At 56.3% G+C, this 14,382-nt stretch overlaps 1 protein-coding gene across 8 annotated transcripts in view; it reads right to left on the bottom strand.

The window, feature by feature from the left end:
• Positions 1–111: 111 nt before the first annotated feature.
• Positions 112–14,382, bottom strand: part of PAK6 (p21 (RAC1) activated kinase 6) — a 38,419-nt gene continuing 24,148 nt past the window's right edge. For 4 of the 8 annotated variants that reach the window (XM_054667362.2, XM_009428796.5, XM_054667363.2 and 1 more), the window contains 9 exons: positions 12,633–12,841; positions 11,132–11,785; positions 4,890–5,387; positions 4,612–4,745; positions 4,139–4,265; positions 3,935–4,060; positions 3,335–3,469; positions 1,502–1,680; positions 112–483 (listed from right to left, as the gene is read on the bottom strand). In XM_054667362.2, the coding sequence (XP_054523337.1) occupies positions 1,513–1,680; positions 3,335–3,469; positions 3,935–4,060; positions 4,139–4,265; positions 4,612–4,745; positions 4,890–5,387; positions 11,132–11,785; positions 12,633–12,836 (2,046 nt within the window). In that variant the 5' untranslated portion in view covers positions 12,837–12,841 and the 3' untranslated portion in view covers positions 112–483; positions 1,502–1,512. Of the gene's footprint in view, positions 1,681–3,334; positions 3,470–3,934; positions 4,061–4,138; positions 4,266–4,611; positions 4,746–4,889; positions 5,388–11,131; positions 11,786–12,632; positions 12,842–14,382 lie in introns of all 8 variants that reach the window. The other 4 variants (XM_063794728.1, XM_063794727.1, XM_510302.7 and 1 more) reach the window with 1 other exon arrangement.

Here is a 14,382-nt window from a genome sequence, read left to right as displayed (position 1 = left end):
CTGCTGGAGAGCTCACGTGGGGAGGAGGAGAGGCTACACGAGATTCACCCGCCACAAGAGACCCCCCTCCAAGACGGCCGGTCTCCGCTCCAAGAGACACAGGAAGCCCAATGGCTTTGAACACTCAATTTAATTTAAAACAGGCACAAGTGCAAACAATTCACAAAAATTTCTAGGGAAGATGCTTTTGTTTTGAAAACTCTGACCCTTAAAAAAAAGTCCTTGCAATTTCTTTGCCCCCAGGTAGGTCACTAGGGAGCAGAAGAATCTAAAAATATTATCTAGATAGAAAGGGTCCAGACACCTGAAGTTCTTTCCTGGAATTCCATCTCACAGCAGCCCTGAAGTGGGGCAGGGCCGAGGAGGACAAGGAGACAGCAGTCTGTGGAGGCAGCTGGGGCAGATGGTTTGCACACATGGATGCCTGTGACCTTGACATGATGGAAACCCGGAGGTGGTTCGCCTTCTCTCCCAGATAGGGTTCTGAAGAGAACAATGGGTCCCTGATGACCTGGTTATTGAGATAAACTTGAAAGGTAACACAGTTGCCATTCCTTACATTCCTGTCTCTGGCCCTCATGATGCACGGTACAGGAGAAGCTCAGAAGCCTCCTGAGCTCCCAGGAGTGTTAGACTTAGCATGGACCACTCCACTGGCCAGGTAGACACAGGAGTGGAGAGGTGGAAGCCAGGCCAAGAAAGCAGGTCCCTTCAGGCCAGAACTTAGTGGGAGAGAGGGGCAGCCTTCCTGAAGCTGGCTGTGGGTGACCTGGAGGGACCTGGGCTGTCAAGGTGGCTTTCCTCCCCTTACACACACACACACACACACACACACACACACACACACACACACACACGATGTTCTCTCCATTCTGTAAAGTGAGAGCACCTTCACCACCGACCCCATTCTTTCTCTTTCACTCAGAAATTGTCCCCTCACTCCCTGCCCCCAGCCATGGCCTGGAGCAGGCCATTCACAGTTCTGGGCGGGGAGGGGCCGTACAGGTGGGACTGCACCTTCAGGACATCAGACGTGAGGGAGGAAGCGGGATTCCGGTCATAAAAACCACCCCGTGGCCCTCTCGAGACTCGAGGTTTGAAGCTGGAGCTGAGAACAGCAAGTATCTGTGGAGACCAGCAGTCTGCCCTCTGCAGTGGCCTAGGACACTAGTGGACAACTGCCTTTAAAAAACCACAGCAGCCTTTTCTACTGTGTTGGCTGCAGAGGCCAGGAACGCTGGCCTCTGCGTTTCTTAGAAATATCCCTGTGCAAATATCAAGGGGTCATCCTGTAGAAAGGGTTCTCCATCTGGGGACTCGGGAGGGAGAGACACTGAGGGGGCAGGTCCGGCCTGGCCCAGTAGGCTGAAGGGCAGAGGGTGGGGCTGGGGCTTCACATTTCAATCTTTGGAGAGAATACTGAGAGGAGGAGGCAGGCAAGTCCTGCCGGCAGGCTGGCTGCCCAGTGTGCCCTGCCTGTGGGCATAGGTGGCAGGCATACTTGGGGTGGGCTCAGCAGGTGGAGGTCTGCTTTCGGTAGAGCTGGATCAGGGGCACCAGGCACTCAGGTAGCCCTGTCTGCAGCAGGAAGGGGTGGTCTAGGAGCTCCTGGGCTGTGGCTCTCTCTTGGGGGTCCCGCACCAGCATCCGCTCCAGGAAGTCTCGCAGCACTGGGGAGACCTGTAGAGGCAGGGCAGTGAGATGAAGCCACAATTTGCAGTCACTTCGGGGTGACCTGATTGCCTGGACTTATCATTGTTTGAAAGTCATGAATTCGCTGGTTTTTTAACTTCCTCTTCCCTTGTCCCTCCCCACCCCCCAAGGCTCTCAGCATTCAGATGCTATAGCTCTGTGGAAGGGGCAGAGGATTGGCATCAGTGATCCAGATCTGGCTCTATCCCCGATCTCAGGCAAGTCACAGTTTTCTCTAGGCCTCAGTTTTCTCATCTGTAAAATGGGCTAGTGATAAAGTATGCTTGCCCTGTCTGCCACATAGGGCTTTTGAGATTTTAAAAACAGGTCACTGGGCGCGGTGGCTCAAGCCTGTAATCCCAGCACTTTGGGAGGCCAAGTTGGGCAGATTACGAGGTCAGGAGTTCGTAGACCAGTCTGACCAACATGGCAAAACCCTGTCTCTACTAAAAATACAAAAATTAGTTGAGCATGGTGGCACGTGCCTGTAATCCCAGCTACTCAGGAGGCTGAGGCAGGAGAATTGCTTGAACCCAGGAGGCGGAGGTTGCAGTGAGCTGAGATCACACCACTGCATTCCAGCCTGAGCAACAGAGAAAGACTCCATCTCAAAAACAAAAAAAAACCCAAAAAAAACCCCAACAACAACAGAAACAAACAAGTCAAGGATGAGGAAGTGCTCTGAAAAATAGAAAATAAAGTGAGACCTGAAAAGGAAGATTTCTTTGTTGCTCTAGGCCTTAAGAGTCTAAGGCAAGGGTTTATCTTGGTTCATTTTGAGCCAGTATCTTGGGATGAGGCTGAGTCTTGGGCAAAAGGCTACATCCTCTGAGGAATTAGCCAACTGGAGATCTTTATATGCTAATTTTGGGGTTAGCGGTGCGGGCTCCAAGGACCAGTTGTCTTGGAAGATGTTTCCTGTTGGTCCTCCCATCCAGCTTTGTGTTGGGGCCACAGAACTCTTGTTTTTTCGCTATTTTAGAGGAGAGGCTTCAGCCCTCTGAGACATTTCTTGTTTTGGCCACCAGATGGCGGTGCCACTTAGCAGCCCCGTGCTGACCTGCCAGCAGGGGGCGTCCACAGTAAGGCCTGCGGGGTTGGGGCCGATTTGGCAAAAAGGGTTACATGTATACACTTCCATGCACTTATACTGGCTTTAAGCGGAACGCTGTGGCTTAACTGTGTCGGGGTGTGCAACGATGGAGCATGAGCCGACTCGCCGTGATGGACAGGGACATCGAATCATGGTATGGATCTCCCGACACGGGTTAGAAGGGTTTGTGCTCAGTGAAGCTTCTCCGGATCCCTCCCTGGACAGCAGGGATTGCTGGTGTCCTGGCTTTCCCTGCTCATGGGCCCCACTGGGCTTCCGACCAGTGCCTGCCAAGCAGCAACCCTTCTGCCAAGCAGCAACTCTCCTGCCACAGCCGTGGGAGGCGACTTGTCGGAGCGCACATGCGAACTTGTGCATAGATGCGGCTCCACACCTAGGTGCGGGTTTTGTGTGGAGAAAGAGGAGCCTTTTCCAGGAGCCCAGACCCTGTGGCTTCAGTGGAAGGGAGATGCTGGGAGCCCAGGTTCTGGTCCCCTTGCCTCAGGAGGAATGGGGTCTGCGAGGTCGCACCCTTGTGTGCCAACTGACCTTGTGAGAGTTTTTCAGCTTGGGTGGGGGGCTGTCCCGGAGCCTCTTCATGGCTTGCACTGGGGAGTCACTGAAGTATGGTGGCTCCCCATCTACCATCTCAATCACCATGATGCCCAGAGACCAGATATCCACCTGCAGGAGGAAAATGTCCCTGACCCCATGGCCAGACCCTGGCCCATTGGTAGCCGCGTTCTGTTGGCAGCAGTGGTGGAGGGGGGATAGCTGGCCCCAGCTCTCCTTGGTGGGTCTGTCTCCTTCCTCCCCTGGTCACCTGCCCTGTGGCCAGTTACTGCCTGCATGAGTGACCACTGCCTATAGGGACACAGCTGTCAGTCACTCAGAGAAAGGCCATCATACATAGGAGGCCCGGCCATACCCCATTCTGCCCTTGAGCTGAGGAAAGCACTTGCAGGACTCGTTCCTGGCAGCAAAGTCACTGGGTAAGAGCAGCCCCATCGAAAGGGGGAAGGGTGTTGACCAGGTGGGACTCTGAAAACCAGGGCTGCTTTTGGTGAGATCACTGGAGGGGCCACAGCAGAAGAGCTGCCAGTTGCCAAGTTGCTTTTGGGTGGTCTTGGGGGTGGAGGGAACGGTTACCTCAGTGGCATACAAAGACCTGGAGATCACTTCAGGAGCCATCCAGTAGGGGGTTCCCACCAGGGACTTCCTCTTAGGGACGTCTTTGCTGATCTGAGCACAGAATCCGAAGTCCGAGAGCTTCACCTGCGGTTGAAAAGGGAGTGAGTGGTGGATCAGGAGGAAGTGGGAGCGTGGCTGTGCCAGGGACAGGATGGGACCTACCCTGCCATCGAGGGTCAGCAGGATGGAGTCACTCTTGATGTCCCGGTGGATGACACCCTGAGCATGCAGGTAGGCCAGGGCCTGCAGCACAGCCTCACACACAGTGGCAATCTGCTCCTCATTCAGCCTGGACAGGAAGGTGGGGCCACCCGATGGAAGAGAACGTTAGCTCTGGCAGGTCGTGGGGTGGCTGAGCAGAGTAGGAGTCCCTGGTGCTAGGCCCCACGGCTCCCAGGCAATCTGTTTGGCAGCACAGTCAGGCCATAGCCCTGGTGAAAACTGGGGCCTGAGCTTTGGCTAGAAGCTATCCTTCTCTTCTCCACTCCCAAGACCCCTGGGTCTCAGTTACCCCAGCAGGCAGGGGAGCCCAGGCATCCCAAGTCTTCTGGGCCACAGGCAGAAGACCACATTGCCCTGGCAGGGCCATGGTGAGGGCAGCCTGCGCTCAGGGTCCAGCCCTCCCAGCTGCCCACCTGACTTGGGAGACGATGTCTGTGAGGGCTCCTCCCTGCAGGAACTCCATGAGCACCCACAGCTCCTCGCCCACCAGGTAGCTCTTGTACATCTCCACCACGTTGAAGTGCTGGTAGTCCCGCATGATCACCACCTGGGGGCAGGCGGGGGCCTGAGTGCCAGGCACAGTGCCCAGACGCATGGCCACCCACTGCCCCTGCTCACAGATGTCCAGCCTGGCTGGCTGCTCACTGCCCATCCCCAACGCCCCCGTCTGTGTCCCACCCTGTCCTCCCACCTCGTTGAAGAGCAGCTCCCTGCGCTGCTGCTTCCTGAGGTCCATCATCTTGACGGCCACGTGGCGGCCCGAGTGCTTCTCCCGGGCCAAGCAGACGATGCCGGTGGAGCCCTCGCCAATCTTCACGTAGCTGTCCAGCAGCAGCCGGGGGTCACCCTGGTCCACCACCATCCTGAGCGCAGCCTTGAACTGCTCATGTGTCACAACACCTGTGTCCTCACCAGCCAGGGCGCCCTTGGCAACCGTGGGGTCCTGGGGCAGGTACAGGTTGCTGGTGCTGATCTGGGCGTGCCAGGTGCGGGGGGATCCCGCTGGGGAAGACCGGCCTGGAAGCTGGCCTGTGGCCGGGGCTGTGCGGAGGGACTTCTGGGGGCTGCTGGTATCCGAAGTGGTCAGAGGGCTGAAGGTCCCCACCGGCTGGTCCGAGGGCAAGGACTGGGCCTTGGCCACCAGGCTTGGGGGGTTGTCTTTCTGCGGCGGTCGGAAAGAGGAGTTGGGCTGCAGGGACAAAGCAACAGGAAGGGTCAGGGCTGTGGGAGCATTTGGAATAACCTTCCTGGAGGCAGGGGCTGGCCGCCGTGACCTCTGGACTCTGGCAGGGTCAGGCGGGGTATCAGATCAAACTAGGGAGGTGCTCTGAGCAAAGATTTTCAGACAGAGCTGAAGCCCAGCCACAGTCCTGTGCCAGCAGTCCCCCGCAGGGCACCAGGCTGGGCAGGCCCAAGACAGCTCCTTACACTCGCTCTGCTGCACCTGGGAAGACAGAGAAGGCCAGCTCCCCGCCGGGTCCTGCGCTGGGTATTTCTTCCTGGGCGATTGACAGCTAGACCCCAGGGAGGCTGCCATGAGGCAGACTCTTCCTCTGAGCTCAGAGGCTGCTTGAAGAATCTGGGTCAGAGGCATTCTTCACTCCCAAGGCTCCCCCACCCCAGGACCCATGGGGGCAGAAGAGGCCTGGCAGTGGGGTGGGGAGCAGTGGGCAACTGTGTCTCCACTCCCTGAACCAAGGCAGGGGAGCCACACCTGGGGCCCGATAGCCCTGCTTGTGCCTGCAGCAGGGAGTTTGCAAATCTGTGCTGGGAGGTTATGTCCCTGACAGAGGACCACAGAGGTGTGTCACCATCTGGGGGGTTCTCAGGTGTCTCCCCTGGGCTGGGAATCTGGTGCCAGAGAGATCTGGAGTTAGGAGGGTAGGTCCAGCCAAACCCAAGCCTTGAGGCCAGGGATAGGGAGATGTCTTAAGGACCCCCTAAAGGAGTCCTTCCACTTCCTCCCTGGCATGAAACTCCTGGCTAAGGAGCCCCCGGGAGGGAGGAGAAGGTAGGGGGCCTATCCTCATTGGCTCTGGCAGGGAGGGAGGAAGGGAAGGTGGAGCTGAGGGGCAGCCTGGGCCCCCAGTGAGCCCTGCTCAGGCCCAGCCCTGGAAGCCTGCGAGGCTTCTTGCTTTTCCAAGCCCAAGCCCTCCTGCTCTTTCTGACAGGAAAGGTGCCCGCCCATCTTTGGGTTCTCCCCAAGGAGCGGTGATATGCACCATGACCCCTCCCAGGGATTACGTGTTTTTAAAGGGCACCTGGAGAGGGATGCTTCAGGGGCTGCAGAAAAAGCCTTCTAGGAACTTCTCCAAACCCATCATGTAAGCCATTGTCTTAGGTGCCCAGCGGGTCCTGGTCCTGATCCCATAGCTGAAACAACTTACAGGAAATCTCAAGCAGTAAGTTTGGGCTGGGATGCTTGCTCAGGGACCCCAAACCCCAAATCTGGGCCTTGGGCCCCACCAGAGTCTTTTCAATGTCTTTGGCAACCCTCACTCCCTTCCTTCCCCGACCCCCCGCAGCTTCAGGGCTTCTACTCTCCAGCCAAGTCCCTGGCCTGCTTAGGGTGGAATAGGCACTCCTGCTGGCCGACAGCCATGCTGGGGCAGACTTCTGCCACCCCCACACCTGCCTGCCCACCCGAGTGTGTGCTTGACCTTCACAGGAAAGAAGCTAGCAATCCTCCCAGGACTGCCTGGACCCACTCCATCCCTGATGAGTACATTTGGGCAGTAAACATTCTCCCATGTCCTCGCCAGCACCTGACTGTCACCATCCACTGTGACACTGTGACACTGTCACCATCCACTGTGTAGTGGAGCAGTGGGACCTCTGGACTGGGCTGTCAGGACCTGGGGCCCAGCCCTGGGCTGCTCTGCCCTGTGATGAGCCTTAGGCAAGTCATCCTCTCTGAGCCTGTCTCCACTACAATGCAGGGACGTGTGCAGAGATCTGGTGAGCTAGAGAAACTGCAGACTTCCCACCTCAGAGCCTGATTCGGTGGGAGCCTAGAGCAGAGACTCTGCATTTGGACAAGGTCCCTGGGTCCTAGGAGGCCCATGGAACATACTTTGAGAAACTGCATAAGTGGGCAGTATGATCTTACGGCCTCAGGGAGCCTCTGGGAGGGCTGTGAGCGGGGTGGAGGGCGCATGGCCATGACTGAGGCTGTGATACCAGGTCCTGGGAACAGAGGTTCCATGAGACGTCACCAGGCAGGGACAGGGAGGGAAGTGGGGCAGGGCTCACTGCATCACACAGTCAACCTGTAGAAAGGCTCGGGGCTCTAAGGAAGCTGCCTGCTGGCCTGAGTGTGGACTTAACTCAGAAAACATGCTCTCCAGGCACCCATCCATGTGGGTCGGGGCAGAAGCTTGGGGACCACCTAAAGCTCCTCCTGAGGTGGCTCTGATGACCTCTCATCCTGAAGCTCCTAAGAAAGGCTGTAAAATGAGATCATTCCCCTCCCGGCCTCGAGGGCTTCTGCATGGGCCAGCTCTACTCTGAGGATGTGTGGGTACCACGTGGACAGGCTGAGGTAGGGGTTTCTTCCCTGTCTCCACAGGCCAGGTCCCTGTGCTGCTGCTGCTGCTGCAGGTGCTGGCTGGGCTCAGGGCGAAGCCTGCGTCTGGAGGCTGGGGGAGGGATGGCCCAGCCAGGAGCCCAGCACAAGCAGAGTCTGGGACACAGGCTGGGGAGTCTGGGGAGCTGGCTTGGTCTTCAGCCTGGCAAGGTCTGGTCCCTAGCATCCTTTTGTTGGCTTCACTGCCTGTCTCCACAGGGAGGGAGCTTTTATCAATGTAATCACAAGCAAGGACCAGATGAAACTTGTGAGGCCACACAAGAAAGGGAAAGGGGGACACGACAACAGAATTAATTAATTGTTACAGGCTCTGGATTAATTCTGAAGTTACTCATGTGATAGACCTCTTGGGAAGAAAGCCACTAGAAGAGTCATGCATACATTTACAGCAGTGCCTCATTTCCCGCCCTGAGCCATGGCTCCCCAGCTGTGGGCTTAGGGGGTATACCTTAAGTATCCTAAAGGGGAGAGGCCATGGCATAATATTTTTAAAAATAATAAAGCCGGCCTGGCATGGTGGCTCAGGTGCCTGTAATCCCAGCACTTTGGGAGGCCAAGGCAGGTGGATCACTTGAGGTCAGGAGTTCGAGACCTGCCTGGGCAACATGGTGAAACCCCATCTCTTCTAAAAATACAAAAATTAGTTGGGTATGGTGGAGCACGCCTGTAATCCCAGCTACTTGGGAGGCTAAGGTGGGAGGATCACTTGAACCCAGGAGGTGGAGGTTGCAGTGAGCCAAGATTGTGCCACTGCACTCCAGCCTGGGCGAAAGAGGGAGACGCCATCTCAAATACTACTAATAAAGCCATTTATTGAGGGCTTACCACTTTGACAAGTGCCTTCAACGTACTATCTCATGTAATCCTCATAATCCTGTGGGTTGTTTGGTTGTCCTGTAGGCACTGGAACCCGCAGGACGCCCGTGGCTGCTGACTCCCATGCTGCAATCCCACTGGTGCCATGTATCCTTGACATATATCGGAGTACACGGTAGGTGCTTAACCAATGTTTGCCCTTCTGACTCTAAGTGGAACATGTCTAATCCCTGCAAGCTCCTAACAAACTGTCTTGCCTCTTTGGTCTCTGTGCCCCCATGCCCTGTCTTCCTGATCTCTTTAGCTAGAGTGACTCCAGGCCTCACTGCCTGGGGCTAGGTACAGGAGCCCTGGAGTCTATACTCAGACCCTCCTGCAGCCATGCCTGGCACACTGCATGGCCTCTGTGGCCTAACTGCTGTTATGGAAGCTGCTGCGAGTGTCCAGAGTCAGCCCCAGTGCCAAGGGCTGCTGGCTTGATCTGGGGGCTCCTGGGGTAGGTGGTGGAGGAGGAGGGAGGAGGAAGGCTGATGCTCCCCATCTGTTATTGAATTTGCTTAAGGCAGTGGTTCTTAATGGGTGTGCTCGAGTGACATTTGGCAATGTCTGGAGGCATTTTTGGTTATTCCAACCGAGGGTACCACCAACTTCTAGTGAGTAGAGGCCAGGGAGGCTGCTACAGTGCAAGGAGAGCCCACCACAAAGGATGGACTGACCTGAGCACCTGCAGTGAGGACGCTGAGAAGCCCCGGCCCGGAGCAGCTTGGGGGGTCTCAGCTTGCCATTGAGAGGCTTGGCTTCAGAGTAGAAATCTTGAAAGATGTGTCTGAGTTGCCCAGAAGGAAACCACTCCCCTGGATTTGGAAGTATGGTGTTGCTGAGCTCGAGATAACTACCGCCTGCTCCCACAAGTATGGGGGACATCCCAGCATACCCAGCAGCAGTGGCCCATGGTGAGTACTCAGTACATTGTGCAGGGATGGACAGGCCTCTCCCCCTGCTGTGGGGTGCTGGCAGGAGCCCAGAAAGATGCAAATGAGTGCCCAGCCCAGTGTTGACAACCCCTTTCTCCAAATCCCTGAGGCCTCGCAGCAGGACTCCTGAGAGACAGAGGGAGGTCAACCTCCGAATCTCACCTTCCCAGCAGGGTGCACTGTCCTGATCTTACGTTGGTTTTCTGGCTGAGTCTCCCCAGGGGCACAGCCTTCCAGACACCCTGCAGCTCACAGATGCTCGTGTTCCTCTCACAGATACATCAAGCCACAACCCATGGGGATCCCAACCCACTGTCCTTTAACCTAGTAGGGGACTAGAGTGCACAAAGCCTAGAACTTTCTCTTTTTTTTTTTTTTTTTTTTTTTTGAGACGGAGTCTCGCTCTGTCTGTCCCCCAGGCTGGAGTGCAGTGGCACGATCTCAGCTCACGGCAAGCTCCGCCTCCTGGGTTCACGCCATTCTCCTGCCTCAGCCTCCTGAGTAGCTTGGACTACAGGCGCCCGCCACCACGCCCGGCTAATTTTTTTTTGTATTTTTAGTAGAGACGGGGTTTCACCGTGTTAGCGAGGATGGTCTCGATCTCCTGACCTCGTGACCCATCCACCTTGGCCTCCCAAAGTGCTGGGACTACAGACGTGAGCCACCACGCGCGGCCGCCCAGAACTTTCTCTGAGTACCTCAGCTGGCAGGCAGTGACCCAGAGAGGTTGTAGTCGGGGTCATCCCCAAACCCACACCCTGTGCAGGCTGGGCCACACTCACCCCACCGATGACAGGGGAGTACCCAGGCTTGTCTTAAAGCCCTCCCAGGAGGGAGGGGAGGCTCCATTACCCATGCCACTGTCAGCAGCCGTTTCTTAGGACTGCCTTTGACCCTCCCAGGAAGGAGCTAAAGAACAAGTGGCTGCTGTGCTTGTAAAGCCTTCATACGCAAGAGTCATGAGCCAAGAGGGCCCGGGCTGGACAGGCAGCCCCAGAGCACTCCCCACCTTCCTTCTCTGACTCACTCTCCATCATGCCTGGGGGTGTCTCACCCTCTCTCTATCAGTCTCCTCCTCTGCCAAATGGGAAAAGAGGTTACTGTCACTATCAACAGGATGCTGGAGGGCCTGGAAGAAGCAAAAAGGTGCGCTCCACTCTGCCTGCCAAGAAATGTCACCACGGGGGCTCCCTTCACCCTTTCCTTTCTCACAAGAAAAAATGTGCGTCTGAAGCAGTCACACATGCCACAAGTCAGCCTCCTGCTGCCCCTGGACTAGGCAAATCCAGCTTTTCCTATGGCCACACACTTGGGAACAAATAATGACAGAAATGGGAAACAACACAACAGCCACAGAGAAAAGAAGGAAAGGAAGGGAGGGAAGGAGGAGGCGAGCCACCCTCCTTAGAGAAGAGGTTACCGTGCACATTTCTGCCGCCTGAGGCGGAAGCAGTCCGGGGAGCCTCTTTGCAAGTCCTCCAAGGGGAAGGCTAGGCAAGGCCTGTGTCGCTACACCCACTCCCCAGTGGACACCTGCAGGCCAGGCTCCTGACTTACCTTGCTCTGTGGTGGAGGGCCTGGCTTGCTGCTGCTTGGAGGGGCCGTGGCAGCAGTGGACAGGAACATGCTTCGGAATAGCCTGCGCTTCAGGCTGCTCTCCCGGGTCTTAGGGCTAGGGCTGCCTTCCCCACCTGGCCTGCCTGTGGCTGAGCCCACCAGGCAGGACTGTGGCCGGGCCTCCTCAGAGCCATGCTTGGCAGCCTTCATTCCACGCCTATTGGTGCCCGTGGGGGGCGAGGCTCCTGGTGGGGAGCTCTGCAGGCAGGCACCCAGCTGCAGACAGCGCTGCGAGGCACCCTGAAACTCGGCGGGGCCCAGGGACTGTGCCTTTGCAGCCAGCCCATTGGGCAGGACCCGTGGGCTCTGTGGCTCGGGCCACGGCATCTGCTTGTGGCCTGCTGGTGTGCCCCCGTTGCAGCTGAGGTAGAGGCCGTGGGGGTCAGTGCGCTCAGACTGGGGGCTCTGGAGGTACATGTCTGGGTCGGTGGCCCAGTGCTCATCCCCCAGCAGCCCCAGGGACTGTGCCCGCCGCCGGCTGGTGGGGCTGCGGCCGCGCAGGGTGTTGGAGCTGATGACTGACAACTTCTGGATGTCGTTGAGCAGCCCCGAGATGTAGCCATCCACAGGCACCGCGCTGCCCCGCACCACTGTCTGTAGGGGGAAGAGAAAAGAGTGTGTGGGAGCTGCCCGACTGTGGCAGGGAGGGGCGGCCGGGAGATCAGGGTCAGAGAATGTCCCTGGGGGCCCTGGGGAGGACCACCTAAGGACCTTCCCTGCTGTGTCATCCACCCATTAATTTTTCCATAATTTATCAGGGCCCACCGTGGGTCCCGCCTGTGCTGGATGCAGGGATGCGGGGAGAAGGCCCAGCGTCAGCAGAGCAGATGGTGAGTGCCATGGGGCTGCATCCAGCATGCCCAGGGGTGTGGTCGGCTAGGCCAGGGAGCTGGAGCTCAGGGGGCGGGGCTCCATTCTCTAGCTCCACGGGTGGCTGGGAGAGATGTGCCCAGCCCTCTGAGGAAGAGACACCAGGCCGGGGGCTCCTCCACACACACTGGCTTCGCAGCCTCCAAACCCTGATAGGGCCCCTGACCCCAACTTCTACCAGGCTCTTGGGTCTACTAGTCATGACCCTCACAACTAAAATTCTCCTGGTCTGGGAGAGTCCTCAGTCCCTATGGGGCTGCAGGTCCAAATATTGAATGGGACACGTCCTAAAAGACTATTCGTTGTCATCTGAAATACAAATGCAATTGAGCATCTTACATTTTCATGTGCTGAATCTGGCAACCCCACCACCCTGCAGAGAGGGTCTCCCCAGCCTCCTTCGCCCTGGCTTACCCAGCCCTGGCAGGCTGACAGGCAGGGAGTTAAAACAGCTGATTAACTGATAGCTGTGAAGTAGGTGGTTCCTCCAGGGGCCTTTCTGAGGTTTAGCCAGGCATGGTTGTCTGAGTACTGGGAGAGGCTGAACCTCATCCCTGCCGGCCCCTCTTACCTTCATGGGCTGGAGCTGCACCCGTGTGATTCGCGAAGGGTCCACCACGGGCTTGGGGCGCCGCAGTGTGTCCAGGATGTTCTGCCATTGTGGGGGGAGGCCCACAAACTTGCCTTCTTTGGGGTCGAAGGAGGTGTGGACACGGTGCTGGAAGTTCTGTGGCGCTGAGATCTCAGGGCGTTTCTTCTTTTTCTTGCGGAACATGGTGCCTGTAAGTGCAGAGTAAGGTTGAGCTCCTGCCCGGGAAAGAGGGGTGGCTGCAGCAGGGCCTGGGGCACCAGGTTCAGGGCTCCCTCCCCTCCCCCAGCACAGCTCCCCTAGAAGCCTAGGGCTTCCCTCCACCTCCATCTCTGCTTCCTCAGGGACATGGCTGGCTCCCAGCAGAACAGTCCCAGAAACAATAAACGTGCCATAAATAAGCCAGTGCAGACTATAAACAAGGAAAAGAGGTGTCTTCTTGCCTGTGCCAAGTCCGCCATGGAGCAGGCAGACTCTGGGGGTGTGTTTTTATAAAATCCAAAGCCCATTACAAGTATCATTCCACTGTCTGTCAATGAATTTTAAAAATGGGGAAAGAGGGAGGAAAGTTAGCAAGCTTGTTTTATGAAACGAGTATGACCTTGATTCTTAAAACCAGATAAGGAGAGTACAAGAAAAGGAAAATTTGACTCAATATCATTTAGGAACATAACTATGAAAATCTTAAAACTATCGAATTGAATCCAACAGTATATTAAAGTTATTTTTTTGTTGGCTTTTTTTTTTTTTTATTACAACTCAGCTTTGTCCCAGGATGGTTGAACCTGTTAATATGATAGATTAATAAAAAGCCAACCAGCTGATCACAGACATGCTGCCCGGTGTGGGACTATTATGTATCAGGGAGCCCCCAAAGGGCCTTCATGGTTACCATGTGCTTTACCTCAATTCCAGAAAGGCCCTGAGCCAAGAGGATAGCCTGGGGTGGGTGAGGGGCAGCTAACTTAGGGGTAAAGCTCTCCAGAGAAGGCAGAGAGCACCACCTCCCCTTGACACTCTTCTCTCTGGTGTTGGAGCTCTATGTAAAACATCACCTGGGCCGGGCATGGTGGTTCATGCCTGTAATCCTAGCACTCTGGGAGGCCGAGGCGGGTGGATCACCTGAGGTCAGGAGTTTGAGACCAGCTTGGCCAACATGGTGAAAACCTGTCTTGACTAAAAATACAAAGAAATTAGCCGGGCCTGGTGGCACGTGCCTGTAGTCCCGGATACCCATGGGGTTGAGGGAGGAGAATCGCTTGAACCCAGGAGGCTGAGGCTGCAGTGAGCTGAGATTGCCCCACTGCACTCCAGCCTGGGCAACAGAATGAGACTCTGTCTCAAAAAACAAACAATAAAACACTTAACCTGCAATCAAGCCTGTGTCCCGTGCCTTGCTGATTCTGGCTTTGCCTAAGGTCGTGCTGAGCTGCATACACAGAAGTGACACAGGCTTGCAATGGATAGCATGGGTAGATCTGAGAGGGGGGAACTGGGGGCCTGGGAAGGGGAGGGACACTTCCAAAGGGTTGCTCTAGTTTCGCCTTCAGGGGAGCCCGGGACCTGGGATCACATGTTGATGGCAGACAGGGCCAGGGCTGCCTCTTGAATGCTTTTGGATCTGAAGAGTCTCAGAACAGCTCACTGGGTTCTTATGTATCTGAAAAGGTCACTTCCAGGCTTCAAGAAACTGAAACATGATTCTTGAACTGAAAGCTTGGATTACTCATCC

This window comes from Pan troglodytes, chromosome 16 (genome assembly GCF_028858775.2).
Source record: "Pan troglodytes isolate AG18354 chromosome 16, NHGRI_mPanTro3-v2.0_pri, whole genome shotgun sequence".
Lineage (NCBI taxonomy): Eukaryota > Metazoa > Chordata > Mammalia > Primates > Hominidae > Pan > Pan troglodytes.
The sequence above is the reverse complement of the archived record's forward strand: the minus strand, read 5'-3'. Positions and strand labels throughout refer to the sequence as shown.